The sequence below is a fragment of the Ranitomeya variabilis genome, chromosome 1, assembly GCF_051348905.1.
Source record: "Ranitomeya variabilis isolate aRanVar5 chromosome 1, aRanVar5.hap1, whole genome shotgun sequence".
In the NCBI taxonomy this organism is placed as follows: Eukaryota; Metazoa; Chordata; class Amphibia; order Anura; family Dendrobatidae; genus Ranitomeya; species Ranitomeya variabilis.
Genome location: NC_135232.1, coordinates 1,025,006,603 through 1,025,022,783, shown reverse-complemented (window position 1 = coordinate 1,025,022,783; position 16,181 = coordinate 1,025,006,603). Strand labels below are relative to the sequence as shown.

General features: G+C 45.0%; 1 protein-coding gene across 3 annotated transcripts in view; it reads right to left on the bottom strand.

Annotated features, from left to right (window-relative positions):
- Positions 1-16,181, bottom strand: part of PRIMPOL (primase and DNA directed polymerase) — a 93,025-nt gene that overhangs the window by 61,928 nt on the left and 14,916 nt on the right. For all 3 annotated transcript variants that reach the window (XM_077279577.1, XM_077279578.1, XM_077279579.1), the window contains one exon: positions 4,271-4,365. In XM_077279577.1, coding sequence (XP_077135692.1) covers positions 4,271-4,365 — 95 coding nt within the window. The remainder of the gene's footprint in view (positions 1-4,270; positions 4,366-16,181) is intronic.

Sequence of the window (16,181 nt, the reverse complement as noted above, 5' to 3'; positions counted from 1 at the left end):
AGATCCCCAACTTTTAGGATATGGTCGCCTCTGGAGCTCGTAGGTGGGAGATATTGTTGTCATGTTTCCCATCATGATTTTACCTATCTATAGAGATGAAAAATTCTAAGGATAGCATCATCCATCTTCCCAATATTAAGTTGGAGGTGTTAGACTTTACTTACGGTGATGTAAGTGAATGCCTTATTTTCATCATAATACTGAAAATATAACCCCCCCAAAAAATGGATCGATGCACACCTCAATATTCATCACTGACCACTCTAGAGTGTCTGAGATAATTTTTCTGAACAGAGGAAGCCCCTGCCTCATATACTCCACCTATGAGTATATGAATTCTACGCTTGGTGGCTGGCTCAGCAGATTTTGTTTATTTTTGTTTATGCAATTAAACAGCACTTACTTGCATTATTTTTTTGTTTTTCCACTTTTTCATATTTGACCTAATTTTTATTAGATTTTTTCTATTTTATTTAGTTCTATTACAGGACATCTTTCAATTATCTGATTCCTGGTCTAATACTCTACAATGCTATATTAGATCTGTCAGTCTTATACTAAAGGAGGCGTGTCAGGCCCGGGATATAGCTGAGCCTAATAGTGCACTGTAGCTTGTTGCCCTCTGAGTCACAAAACTGGCTTGCGGTCATCATGGCAACCATGAGCACAATGTGATCAAAATCCTCCTTCAAATATGCATCTAGATGCTGATGTTACAATTTACACCACGTAAGATGGCCACCGGAAGGGTCGTTGAGAGGAGATATGTATCATCACGTTTGGATGCTTTGGTGATGTGAGCTCTTAAAGCATGCTCCAGCACATATAGTGCCGAGAGAGTTATTAGGCCATTCCAAGGCCGGGTTTTTTGAGAAGGCAAAGATAGGTGGGAATGACTGCTCACATATCCCCACCCCAGAGGCGTGGTTTGGCAGATAAAATGGAGATCGAGTGTCTCATTTAATGTCTGGGTTTGGACATGTGTGGATCTCCTGTGTGTTGGTTTGTGCTAAGGCCTAAAGAACCAGACACAATCCTGAGCGGGTGAACCCGCTATATTGTATGGACCTTTTACTTTGTGTTTTCACATTGTGCTGTAAAAGGCTGTTCTTTTTGTTTGCTTCCCTGAGCGGTTTATGAAGTCTTACCGTAATAAACGTGCCTGGACATTTCAGCAATACGGCTTCCTGCAGCCGCAGCTGAGTGAGTACAAACCGCTACAACCAGCAGATGGATTAAATGACCGGCATCAGTGTTCGCGTCAAATGCAGCAGAGTGTTAGGCTGCTTTCACACTATCGTCGGTACGGGGCCGTCGCGCTGCGTCCGGCCGACGTACTGACGCATACTGTGAAAAAAATGCCCAACGTGGGCAGCGGAAGCAGTCTTACGACGCTTCCGCTGCTTCATTGTAAGGTACGGGGAGGAGGGGGCGGAGTTTGGAAAATGGCGGTCTCGACGCACAAAAAAACTTTACATGTAAAGATTTTTTGTGGCGGCGGTCCGCCAAAACACGACGCAACCGTCGCACGACGGTTGCGACGTGTGGCAATACGTCGCAATGCGTCGGTAATGTTAGTCTATGGGGAAAAAACGCATCCTGCAGAAAACTTTGCAGGATACGTTTTTTCTCCTAAACGACGCATTGCGACATGCAGCCAAAAACGCTAGTGTGAAAGTAGCCTTAGTTATTGAGATAAAGCTGACACCCGCTGATAATTTTTCCAGCCTCTGCTTGTGAGCTAGCAAATTCATTGAACCGTACATGCTGTTCGGCAGTTTGTGGGAATGCAGTGTCTCTTGTGCCGTACATGTACAGAAGATGTCAAGATGGAATTAATGTACAGTTGTGCTCAAAAGTTTACATACCCCGACAGAATTTTTGCTTTCTTGGCCTTTTTTCAGAGAATATGAAAGGTAACACCAAAACTTTTCCTCCACTCATGGTTAGTGGTTGGGTGAAGCCATTTATTGTCAAAATATTGTGTTTTCTCTTTTTAAATCATAATGTCAACCCAAAACATCCAAATGACCCTGATCAAAAGTTCACATACCCCATTTCTTAATACTGTGTATTGCCCCCTCTATCATCAATGACAGCTTGAAGTCTTTTGTGGTAGTTGTGGATAAGGTTCTATATTTTCTCAGATGGTAAAGCTGCCCACTCTTCTTGGCAAAAAGCCTCCAGTTCCTGTAAATTTCTGGGCTGTCTTGCATGAACTGCACGCTTGAGATCTCTCCAGAGTGGCTCAATGATACTGAGGTCAGGAGACTGAGATGGCCACTCCAGAACCTTCACTTTGTTCTGCTGTAGCCAATGGCAGGTCGACTTGGCCTTGTGTTTTGAAGCTTCCGGGCTGATGAGTGCAAATTTGCCTCCAGTATTTGCTGATAATGTGCTGTATTCACCTTTCCTTCGACTTTGACCAAGTTTCCTGTACTTTTGTAGCTCACACATCCCCAAAACATCAGGGATTCACCTCCGTTCTTTACAGTAGGAATGGTGTTCCTTTCATCATAGGCCTTGTTGACCTCTCTACAAATGTAGCATTTATGGTTGTGGCCAAAAAGTTCAATTTTGGTCTCACCACTCCAAATTACCTTGTTCCAGAAGTTTTGAGACTTGTCTCTGTGCTGTTTTGCATATTGCAGGCGAGATACTTTGTGGCATTTGCACAGTAATGGCTTTCTTCTGGTGATTCGACCATGCAGCTGATTTTTCTTCAAGTGCCTACTTATTGTGTATCTTAAAACGGCCACACTGCTAGTTTTCAGAGAGTCCTGTATTTCAGCTGATGTTATTTCTGGGTTTTTCTTTGCATCCCGAACAATTTTCCTGGCAGCTGTGGACAACATTTTTGCTGGTCTACTTGCCCCTGATTTTCTATTTGTTAATCACAGCTTGAACGCTGCTGACTGGCATTATCAATTCCGTGGATATCTTTGTGTATCCCTTTCCTGTTTTACACAGTTCAACTAACTTTTGCCGAAGATCAGTTGACAATTCTTTTGCTTTCCCCATGACTCACAATCCAGAAACGTAGTGGCTGGATGAAAGATGCAAGAGTCTGTCTGGATCCCAGAAACTTTCTCAGCTTTTATGCACACACACTGATTACAAGCAAACGGGTCACAGGTGAGGATGTTACCTTTAGTAGCCATTCAAACCCATTTGTGTCAACTTCTGTGCATGTTATCAGGCCAAAATCACCAGGGTATGTAAACTTTTGATCAGGGTAATTTGTATGTTAATGGGTTATCATTATGATTTAAAAAGAGAAACCACAGTAGTTTGAAAATAAATGGCTTCACCTGACCACTAACCATGATTGGAGAAAAAGTTTTGGTGTTATCATTCATATTCTCTGAAAAAAGGCCAAGAAAGCAAAAATTCTGCTGGGGTATGTAAACGTTTGAGCACAACTGTAACTTATAATAACACGTAAGAAAAGCTTTAGCGTGCACATAGGCAGAGACCTGTTAATCCAGACCAGTGAGCGGGAATAAGACGCTAGGGACCCGACTGTCTGATTAATCTCCAGTGCAGCTCTGTCCCTGGTGACCTTTAAAGTATGTTTTTCTCTGAAACACGGGGATATTTCAGAGTCAAACATGCCTGGATGAGTTTATGCAGTCAGTGCCTGATACATGCTGGCCATGGATTGATCACCATATATCAGCTATCAGGTTCACTTTAAAAATTGCACTATTTTAAAGAACGTACTTAAAAAAAAAAAAAAAAAAACACATACACATTTTTGCCCCACTAAGGGACCTGACCACATGGCCCTCCTGGCAAGTGATATACAGTAAATAGAAAAAAAACACAGATCAAGCACGCAAGTGAGACATCAATGTCTGCATAAGACCCAATATTGCTAACATTACTGTAAGACTTGTCATACAGTGGTTAATAGATGCAGCTCATCATCATCACCATCATCATTTAGCCGACTGACACAATGAGGAAAGTACAGCATCAGTTGTCTTGTGTAGGGGGTGCGAACTCCACTCCCACAGATTCTAGTTATGAATCAGAATGTTTAATGAACAATCAACATAAACACTTTTTTTTTCCATATGTACCCTGAACTATAAATTACCAGGCTTTTGTTCTCAATCAAATAATTATTGAAGTTATTATTGAATTATAGAATTATTGAATAATTATTAATTTTTTAGAATTTGCAGGAGAAGTACATGTAAAAGGGGGTGGGATGGAGGAGAAAGCAGGGGCATACTTCGTAGCAGAAATCATGCTATATACTTACGTGTAATAAAACCAAAACTCTGCGTAGGTAGTTACCAAATAAAGCCTTCTTTCTGTATCATCAAGAAGAGTTTCAAATGCAAAAATGTGAACATCCTTAAAAAAAAAAGAAAGAGAAAAAGGTTATGAAGGCCTTTAAAGAATAAGCCAGAAGATCCTTTTATGACCTGTAAGTGCAGCTCCAGTAGCAAGAAGCCACGTTTTGAAGCTCAGTCTGAAGGTGCATTGAGCAGTGATGATGCACTTACAGCTTCTCAGTCTCTGTATTTGTTATCTAGCTGCAACCTCCCTTAGCTGATTGACAGACGTTTGCTATGGCATACTGTAGGTCACGGACCTGTCACTCAGTAAGGGGTTGGTATTACTGGTTTGGGAATACAGAGACTGAGGAACTGTAAGTGCATCCAATTCACTTCTTGACATACCTTCAAAACATGATTTCTTACTGCTAGAGCAACAAAAGGGTTACATTTATATAAATGGTTTGTGGGGTAAAAGCTGCTGACAGGCTCCCTTAGAGGCCTCTTATCTTTAGTCGGTAAAGTTGCAAAATCCATGTAAAAACAAGTAACTTTGAAATTCAGTTGTTATTACAAATCCTCTGCATAAAAAAAATAAAAATAATAATTTTGTTTACTGTTCATGTCATAGGTTACCGTACACGGCTACTAGATGTGTAGCGCTTACAAGTTTTTAATCAATAGATCTTCTAAGTGCTGCTCTGCTGCTGGCTGGATCAATGGAGCGGACTGTTAGCTCTTGTTCCCAGCCAGCTTCAATGCCACTGCACTTCTAAAGCTGCCTCTGCCATCATTGTAGTGTATGGGTGGAAGAATGAGGAAGACGTCGTGGCAACAGGGGAGTGACATGATGGTGTTTGTAATTTGTCACATTGATGTTTGTGTGTGATTATTTGTGGGTGTGATAAAAACCGGTTTTTACGTACCGGTAATAGGATTTTACAGAGTCCACGACAGCACCCTCAACGAGAGAGGGGATCCGCCCACCTTCCGGACAGGAACCTACAGGTTAAAAAGGGGCGGCCCCCCTCGCCCTCCAGTTTGTGTTCCAGAGTACAAGGGATACCGCCAATGAATCAGTACATGATAATATTATCTTAAACATTACTAAATACCACCACCTCTATAGAGTGATCTCTAAAGCACACCTTACAACAGAGTGCAGGAATAAGTAACTAAATACGGGGGGGAATGCATGGGTGCTGTCGTGGACTCTGTAAAATCCTATTACCGGTACGTAAAAACCGGTTTTCCTATCGCCACGACAGCACCCACAACGAGAGACTTTCAAAGACTAATCACCTGGGAGGGACTACAGCACTAAGTACTGAACGGCCAAACTGTAAGCTGGAATTAGCAGATAGATCAAGGCGATAGTGTTTATAAAAGGTGGAAGGTGATGACCAAGTTGCCGCCTTACATATCATTTCAATGGGGACATCTGCCTTCTCCGCCCAGGATGATGCCATGGCCCGAGTGGAGTGCGCCCTGATGCCTTCTGGTGGTGTTACTCCCTTGGCAGAGTAGGCAAGACATATCGCTTCTCTAATCCATCTGGCGATAGAGTTTTTCGTGACACCAGAACCCTTTTTCTGACTCTGGAAAGAAATAAACAGAGCCCTACTCTGTCTCCAGCCTTGTGTCCTATCCAGGTATTCTAATATTGCCCTCTTTATGTCTAAGGTATGATATTTCTCCTCCTCCTCTGAACCTGGATCTTCATAGAAAGATGGTAAATAAATCTCCTGACTTCTATGAAATTTAGTTGCCACTTTTGGCAAAAATGCAGGATCAGGTTTTAAGACAATCTTATCCTGGAGAACTATTAAGTAGGGAGGATCTACTGACAGCGCATGTATATCACTGACCCTCCTGGCAGATGTTAATGCTAAAAGTAGAGCTGTTTTTAAGGTTAAATTTTTAATCGAAATAGATTCTAATGGCTCAAAGGGAGGTTCGGTCAATGCGTCAAGCACCAGATTCAGATCCCAAGGGGGTATTCTTACAATATGGATTGGTTTAGAACGCTGACATGCCTTAATAAACCTAGCAACCCATCTATTACCAGCTATATCACTGTTGTACAGAGCTCCTAAGGCTGAAACATGAACCCTTAGAGTGTTGACCGCTAGACCCAATTCCCAGCCTTTCTGAAGGAATTCTAAAATGGCTGAAATCGGAGCATTATCTCCCAATGGTTTCTGATAAAACATAAGGAATTTTTTCCAAATTTTCGAATAGATTTTTGTTGTAACCTCCTTCCTGCTTTTCAATAAGGTAGTTATTAAAGCATCGGAGAACCCCCTCTCCTTCAGAAAATCCCTCTCAAGTTCCACGCTGTTAAGTGAAGAGTCTCCAAGTTTGGATGACGAAATGGACCTTGAGAGAGGAGATCTGGAACCACTGGCAACACCCAGGGATCGGTGACAGACATTGTTTTGAGGAGAGAAAACCAAGGCCTCCTGGGCCAGAAGGGGGCGATTAAAATTACTCTGGCTCCTTCCTCCCGGATCTTCCTGAGAACTATCGGAATTAGACACATAGGAGGGAAGGCATATGCTAGCCGGAAGTCCCAACGGACGCGAAGGGAGTCCACTATGAGAGGTTGGTCTGCTATGTGTAGGGATGCGAACCTCCTGACTTTCCTGTTCTCCCTCGTAGCAAACAGATCTATTGTCGGCAATCCCCACAGGTTGGCTATCTGATTGAATATGTGCTGGTCTAGGGACCACTCTCCCTGACGAAGGGAATGGCGACTGAGGTAGTCTGCTTCTATATTGAGTTTCCCTTCTATATGAACTGCCGACAGAGACTGTAAGTGATCCTTGGCCAGAGACAATATCTGTGCTGCAATGGTCATTAGGGATCGTGACCTTGTCCCTCCCTGATGATTGATGTAGGACACCACAGTCATGTTGTCTGTCTGTATTTGTACGTGCGAATTCTTCAGGGAGGGTAGCAAGCAAAGAAGAGCCTGGTTGACTGCAGCCAGCTCTCTTAGGTTTGAGGAATTTTGGGACTCTAGAATTGACCAACGCCCCTGGGTTAGAATGTCTCCCATATGGGCTCCCCAACCGAACGGACTGGCATCTGTCGTGACCACGTTGTCCGGAGTGATGGTCCAGAGGACTCCTTTTGACAAATGTACTGGATCTAGCCACCATCTGAGGTTGTGAAGAGTGGCAGGTGATATACTGAACTTCCCGCTCAGAGCACCGTGAAGATCTTTCTCTGCTTGAAGCACCTCGTATTGAAGCATTCGGGTGTGAGATTGAGCCCATCTCACTGCCGATATACACGCAGTCAAAGATCCTAGAAGAGACATTGCATCTCTTAAACTTAAGTTTGGAGCTTTCCTTACGGCCGTGATCTTCTGAATGATCTTCTGCTTCTTTCCTTCTGGTAGGAAGGATGACTGATTTTCTGAGTCTAGAAGAACACCTAGGAATGATTGATGTCTTGTGGGTTCTAGTTTTGACTTTTCCCAGTTGATTATCCATCCGAGTCCCTGTAGGGATGATATTATGGCATTTACCCTAGATGTACACTGAGCGATAGAATTTCCAATTATTAAAAAATCGTCCAGATAGGGCACTACCAGGGTTTCTTTTTCCCTGACATGGGCCATTACTTCCGACACAACCTTTGTAAAAATTCTAGGTGCCATGGATAGGCCAAAGGGCATTGCTAAAAACTGGAAATGCTTAATCTGATGGTTTACCCATACTGCCATCCTGAGGAATTGCTGATGATCTCGGTGAACTGGAAGATGGTAATACGCATCTTTGAGATCCAACACTGACATGTAGCACCTAGGAAACAAAAGCTTAGTTGTTGATCTGATGGATTCCATTTTAAAAGCGTGGTACTGAAGATATTCATTCAATCTACGTAAATTTATAATAGTCCTAAAGGACCCATCAGGCTTAGAGATTAAGAACAGCGGAGAATAAAAGCCCGTTTTCTCCTGATGTTTCGGTACTTCTTCAATAACTCGCTTTGTAATCAATTGTTGAATCTCTAATTCTAAGGCCTGTTGTTGGGCCGGAGTATCCAGCGATGTTACAATAAAATGATTTTGGGGGAGTTCTCAAAAACTCTAATTTTAAACCTGACTCGACTACCCCCATTATCCAGGCACTAGAAGTTATCTTCTGCCATTCTGCTGAGAAGAACTTTAGTCTTCCCCCTACTGGCAGACCTGCTTTATCTGCGTCTCCGTCTTGAGAAAGATGAAGGGTTTTTATAGTATCCACCTTTCTTCTTCTGATCCGACGTCTCCCAGTCACGATTATATCCCTGCTGGTCTGACTGGAATTTCCTGAAGGGCATGCGTCTCCGGAAGGCGTTCCTAAAAGTGGGATTAAATGTTTTAGGAAATCCCTTCTTCCTATCCTCTGCCTTTGCAAGGATGTCATCTAGCACCGGGCCGAATAGGTACTCACCCCTACATGGAATAGAGCATAATTTGGCTTTTGCCTGGGCATCCCCCTTCCAGGTCTTTAGCCAAAGCGCCCGTCGGGCTGTGTTTGAGAGCCCGGCCGATCTTGCAGCCAATTTCAGGGAGTCAATTGAGGCATCTGCCAGATAAGCCGCTCCTTCTCTGACCTGAGACAGGGAGTTTAGTAATTTATCCCTAGGTGTTTTGGCTTTAAGCTGTTCTTCCAGCTGAGTCACCCAGACCATGATTGATCTCGCCGTACAGGTGCCTGCGATTGCAGGTTTAAAGGCTCCAGATGATGCTTCCCACACCTTCTTAAGGAGCATGTCAGCCTTCCTGTCTGAGGGATCTTTAAGAAGTCCTACATCCTCTAATGGTAGTGAGGCTGTTTTTGAGGTAGAGGCTACTGCCGCATCCACTTTCGGGACTTTCACCCACTGAGATAAGGTGTCATCCTCAAAGGGGTACCTTCTCTTTGCGGCCGAAGGTAAGAACCCCCTATCCAGCTTGTCCCATTCTCGTCTGACCAGATCTTTAATGGTCTCTACCACGGGGAAAGCTTTGCGACTTCTCTGATTCAGTCCTGCAAACATGATTTCCTGGGTGGTTTTTGGCTCTTTGCTCTCTGCCACCCCCATAGTTGCACGGACTGCTTTAATTAAAGAAGTTGTCCACTACTATAAAGTTTTTTTTTTTTTTTCATAAATCTTGCTATTATGTGCCACTGAAAACATCTACTGTGTTTATTTTAACAATATTACCTGTTATCATGCTGTAGCAGCACATCTTCAGTGCTGGATTCAGCTCTCATGGGGTTAATCGACTACTTCCTTATTGTGCCCTAATACTACAAGTTCCATGATGCTTTGCACTGTCCTCTAAGCCCGAACTTAGCACACCCACTCCAAAACACACCCAAACCCCTCCCTCCTCTCCCTCCTCTCTCTTCAGGCTGATGAGGAGAGGTCACATCTTGGTCACAAGCTGTAAAGCAGCACCAAGAACTGCACAACCATGGTGATCAAGCTTTTAGCTTTTTTTCTTTCTCATCTATTTCATAGTATATATAGTTTAGTATACATATGATATACTGTAAAGAGATCCTACTGCGTATATGTCTTAGATATGTAAATTACACAGTACATGTGTGGTTATATATGTCCATCTACATACGCTTGTGTGCATGTATATATATTATGTGTGTTCTTATTTTACACTATTTGTGCTCATATACAGGAGAGGCCCCAGTTTCAGAAACAATATATGGGCCATTTGCAGAAATAACAGCTCATCCTAAGTCACAATTCCACCTGCTTTCGAGGTAGAAATGGCCCCCATTGCATTTTAGCTGCACAAATATGTGATCACACCTTTTATATACACACCAATATATACTTCTATGTGTATGTATGGAATAAATTATTTATTCATATACATACACTTTAATATTTTGTTGCAGTGATATATACATACATATAGAACTTTGAAGGGTTTGTCCACTATTCTAACAACCCCCTCTCAGTCTGTATGTTTACTAGATTCCAGTGCCTGCACGTTCCAATAGTGTCGGCGCGGTGTCTCGCAGCGATTGTACCTGTGGTCAATCAGTGGCCGCATCACTCTCACCACCTTCTAAGCAAACTCTTATATCTGTAGGAAGTGAGTGTTGCTGCATTTTTTTTAAGAATTACCAACTGTAAGCCACTTCTTCCTAAGGCGAAGACAGTGAAGCAGCCACTGATTGTCCACAGGGTTCACATAATGACACTGACACAAATTCTCCGTGAGAGAAACCGTGGTGACAACATTGGGAGTATTCAAATCACATCCTTGTATTCACTCTCTGAGTGTAATATGAGTAACCAAAAATCTGCATTCACACTGAGAAATTACAGATTTGTAGACTGTAGTCTACACTGTGCATTTTATAGATTCAAAACAGTTTTAGTATCATATATATTAAAGGGATTGTTCAGTACTTGTCCATTACTTTATATTTATGGTCTTTACTTTGGTTATGTCATCACTGGGATTGCGATAACCATATCTTCCACCCTCACCGATGATGCGTTTTTATAGAAAAAAAACTGAAAAAACACCCACCACCATCAGGGTGATAAAGGGATCCAAACCCTAACCCTACCCCTAACCTCACCCCTAACCGTTTAATGAACATTTTCTGACAGTCATAGTGCCACGATATTTCAGTGCCACGTATTTCAGTGCCACGTATGTAAGTGCCACGTGCCACGTATGTAAGTGCCACGTACGTAAGTGCTACGTGCCACGTATGTAAGTGCCACGTATGTAAGTGCCACGTATGTAAGTGCCACGTATGTAAGTGCCACGTATGTAAGTGCCACGTATGTAAGTGCCACGGATTTAAGTGCCACGGATTTAAGTGCCACGGATTTAAGTGCCACGTGCCACGTATGTAAGTGCCACGTATGTAAGTGCCACGTATGTAAGTGCCACGTATGTGCCACGTGACACGTATTTCAGTGCCACGGATTTAAGTGCCACCTATTTCAGTGCCACGTATATAAGTGCCACGTATGTAAGTGCCACGTGCCACGTATATAAGTGCCACGTATGTAAGTGCCACGTATTTAAGTGCCATGTATGCAAGTGCGATGTATGTAAGTGCCACGGATTTAAGTGCCACGGATTTAAATGCCTCATATGTAAGTGCCACGTATTTCAGTGCCACGTGCCACATATTTCAGTGCCACGTACGTAAGTGCCACGTGCCACGTATTTCAGTGCCACGTATTAAAGTGCCATGTATTTCAGTCCCACTCCCGTGTAGCGGTGGGATATTGGGTAATAAGGGGTTAATGTCACCTTGCTATTGTAAGGTGACATTAAGCCGGGTTAATAACGGAGAGGCGTCAATAAGACGCCTATCCATTATTAATCCAATACTAAAAAAGGGTTAATGAAACACACACACATTAGGAAAAAGTATTTTAATATTCTTCATTTAACCATACTTACCATACTCCAGCACCTGCAAAAAAGTAAAATAATAAACCGTATACTACCTGTCCGCTGTAGTCCAATTAATAACGAGTGTCCCACGACGATCTCCCCTATAGAACAGTGACATTGGGTGGTGTCACTGCTCTATAGGACCCTCAGTGACACACTGACAGAAGACAATGGCTCCTGTAGTGCATCACTGAGGTTACTAAAGTTCACTGGTCTCACTTTATGGCAAAAAGCTGCGTGGGAACTTTCTCATACAGCATGCCATAAAGTGAGACTAGGGACTATTTTCTCACAGGGGTGTAGGAATACATTGTGGGGAATACATTGTGGAAGGATACCTTCCTCCCCTCATTGTGTTCCTGGAGCCCCTGGAGAGTGGTTGCATCAGCAGAGGCTCCTGCTCTCCACGGGAGATCGTCGTGGGACACTTGTTTTAATTGGATTTCTGCGGATCAGGGAGTATATTGGTTGTTTATTATTTTAATATTTTTTACAGATGACAATGGCTTCGGGGATCAAAGTGACAAGTGATGGTGAGTATGTAATCTATGTTATATGTACTGTATGTCTGTTGTATGTACGTACTGTATGTGGCATGTTTCATGTCGCATGTCACATGTTGCATGTCGTCGCATGGTGCATGTTGACGCATGGTGCATGTCGATGCATGGTGCATGTCGATGCATGGTGCATGTCGACGCATGGTGCATGTCGTCGCATGGTGCGTGTTGCATGTCGTCGCATGGTGCATGTCTCATGTTGACGCATGGTGCATGTTGACGCATGGCGCATGTCGACGCATGGTGCATGTCGCATGTTGACGCATGTGCATGTCGTCGCATGGTGCATGTCGTCGCATGGTGCATGTCGTCGCATGGTGCATGTTGTTGCATGTCGTCGCATGGTGCATGTTGTTGCATGGTGCATGTTGTCGCATGGCGCATGTCGCAGCATGGCGCATGTCGCCGCATGGCGCATGTCGTCGCATGGCGCATGTCGTCGCATGGCGCATGTCGTCGCATGACGCATGTCGTTGCATGGTGCATGTCGTCGCATGGTCATGTCGCATGTCGTCGCATGGTGCATGTCGCCGCATGGTGCATGTCGTATGGTGCATGTGGTCGCATGGTGCATGTGGTCGCATGGTGCATGTTGCCGCATGGTGCATGTCGTAGAATGGTGCATGTCGCATGTCGTCGCATGGTGCATGTCGTTGCATGGTGTTGTATGTATGTATGTATGTACTGTGTTTTTTTTTTTTACATTCAACACATTAGCCGGATGATGGGACTACTACTGTCCCATCATTGGCTAATGTGTCACTCACTGTCAGTGTAGCAGGCAGAGCCCGATGGGACTTGTAGTCCCATCGGACGATGCCTGCACACACACGCACAGCGCCGGCACACGCACACACGCACAGCGTCGGCACACGCACACACGCACAGCGTCGGCACACGCACACACAGCGCCGGCACACACCCACACACACACAGCGCCGGCGGGCAGAAGCACCGGCGGTCACAAGCACCGGCGCCGGCGGTCACAAGCACCGGCGCCGGCGGTCACAAGCACCAGCGCCGGCGGGCACAAGCACCGGCGCCGGCGGGCACAAGCACCGGCGGGCACATGCACCGGCGGGCAGAAACACCGGCGCCGGCGGGCACAAGCACCGGCAGACCCCCGGCGACCGAAGCACAGCCCAGCCACACACCATGATCCCAGCACTGAGCAGTGAGCACACACAGCCCCGCCCGCCCCCAGCACAGCCCTGCAGGCAGCCCCCAGCACCGCCCACAGCCCAGTCACTCTTGCTGAGTGACTGCTGACTGTGGGGGCTGGTCACGCCTGCTGCTGACGTCACGTCAATTTTCAGAGCCTGGAAATTGACGTGACGTCGGCGGAAATGAGCGGCGGCTGCAGTCTGGGGGTCATGTGACCCGGACTCAGCAGGAGGAATAGCGCCGCTCACAGGCGAAAACGTCAACAGAAGGTAATGGCACAATTCATTAGGGGCCCCGGGGGGGTACATTGGGGGGTTAATTGAAAGTAGTGGACAACCCCTTTAAAGTCTCCATATTATCAGTGGAGAAACAAGGCCTTCCTTCCTCATCTGAGGAGGCTGATGATGAACTCTCCGAGCACTCACCCTCTTGTAATGAAGGGCTGGAATCGGATATTATCTCCATGCTACTTTTCTCATGCCGTTTAATTTTAAGGGACGATTTTATTTCTTCTCTAATTACTTCCCTTAAGTCTGATACACGAAGGGGGGCCTCTTCCTCTAACGTACGGCATATACACAACTGACATAATTTCTTTAGATCGGTGTCAGGTAGTGGCTCCGTGCATAACGCGCACTGCTTATGCTTGGACTTTGAGGTCTTTTTTCCCTATAAAAAAGCATAGTACAGGAGACAATCTGTATCAGTCAATGGCTCAAATATCAAACTCACCACTGCTGATGAAACAGTAGAGTACCGGTTTCTGAGGGGGTGAGATGCGACGTGACGTGCCAGAGTCCTGCTGCCCGCGTGCCACATCTCCAGTGTGAGATCTGCTGCTGCTCCTTTGCTCTGCTAATTGTCGGTGTTCGGCGTCTCCTGTAGAAGACATGTTGCCGCACACTACTCACCAAGCGCTGCCTTCTTTTCAAAGGTCCCGCGCTCTTCCTCCCGGCCTCCTCCGGAAGTCGTTCATCTACTTCCGGGTCATAAGTGCCGACGTGCTCCTGCAGCGTCGCACACGTGTGGACGACCCGGGGCGGCGCGCCTTCCCCCGGGAACGCCACCTCGACCGCTCAGCCATTCCCCGAGCTGGTCCTTGCCAGACGAGGGGGGAGGCTGAAAACAGAACCTCCACCGATGCTGCTTCCAGGCCCCCGACTCTGCCGTTCTCACCCGGACACCGCACAGAGGCTTGGCGGACCTGGGTAAGCGAAACCTGTAGGCTCCCGCCGTCCGGACAGGAACCCAAACTGGAGGACAAGGGGGGCCGCCCCTTTTTAACCTGTAGGTTCCTGTCCGGAAGGTGGGCGGATCCCCTCTCTCGTTGTGGGTGCTGTCGTGGCGATAGGAAAAGTTATATTTTATTCTTATGGTTGGTTTTATGTCTCTAGGGCAGCACGGTGGCTCAGTGGATAGCACAGCAGCCTTGCAGCGCTGGAGTCCTGGGTTCAAGCCCCACTAAGGACAACATCTGCAAAGAGTTTGTATGTTCTCTCCGTGCTTGCGTGGGTTTCCTCCGGGTACTCCGGCTTCCTCCCACATTCCAAAGACATACTGATAGGGAATTTAGATTGTGAGCCCCAACGGGGAGAGCGACGATAATGTGTGCAAACTGTAAAGCGCTGCGGAATATGTTAGCGCTATACAAAAATAAAAAAGAAAAGAAGAAGATGTCTCGGTTCTCCTCTAGGCTGTCCCTGGGAATCTGGGCGGTCTGTTTACTAGGGGCACCATAATAGGTATAGGAATATAGTTTGTACTACACAGGGCAGTAGATCGTTAATAGTGTTGGGCTTAGCCACATTTTGTGATTGGTTAGACCAGTTTTTATAGAAATGGATTTTCCAGTTAGGGAGCTCTGAGTGGTATGGAAAACAGACTAGACATTACAGTGCTAACATGTTTTAAGAAAGTAGATGCAGAAGAGATGAAAGTGTTCCGTCAGCACAAATCTCCTCAGAGTACGAGGACGCATCTGAAGCTTTGTCTGGACACCGGGACAGTCTTGGGCCTAAGGTCCAGGAAGAGGTATTGAGTGTCATATCTGTGAGGAAGATGTCGGCCATGTTGCAGAGAAAGGGAAAGATGATGGTCCTCAGGGAAGCTGTTATGCCAGAGGGTCCCTAGTGTCAGCAAGAACATTTGAGCTAGGGACAAGTCGGGCAGAACGGAGACGAAGACTGATAGTACAGAAAACAAAAGGAACATCACTAAAAAGACTCTGTCTTGGGCTTGAGCCACACTTAACGTATCAAAAATCGGTCCTAGTCTCCCTGCCGAGAGTCGCAGGAGTGTAATGCGAGTGTCATGCGAGTACAATCCGATTTTTCACAACTAGCATCCGATTTACATCAGAGTGCAATGCGATTGCAATGCAATGTTAACATGAGCTTTTACATAGAGCAATTCTGTCAGTTACACATCGTTTTCAAAAGGAAATATTCATCAAAACACACACGCACATTATATATATTTTAGATCGATAGATTCATGTGCCGCCTACAGTAAAATCACACTGACAGGTTAGAATAGAGAGAATAGACATATACACATAGAATTCATAAATATATATATATATATATATATATATATATATATATATATATATATACACACACACACACACGTCAGTGACAGAAACATCAGTGACACAAAGATATATATACTGTATATGTATATATATTACATAGATAGAAGAGAAGCCGGTAATTCATCTGCCGTGTTCTGTAAAAT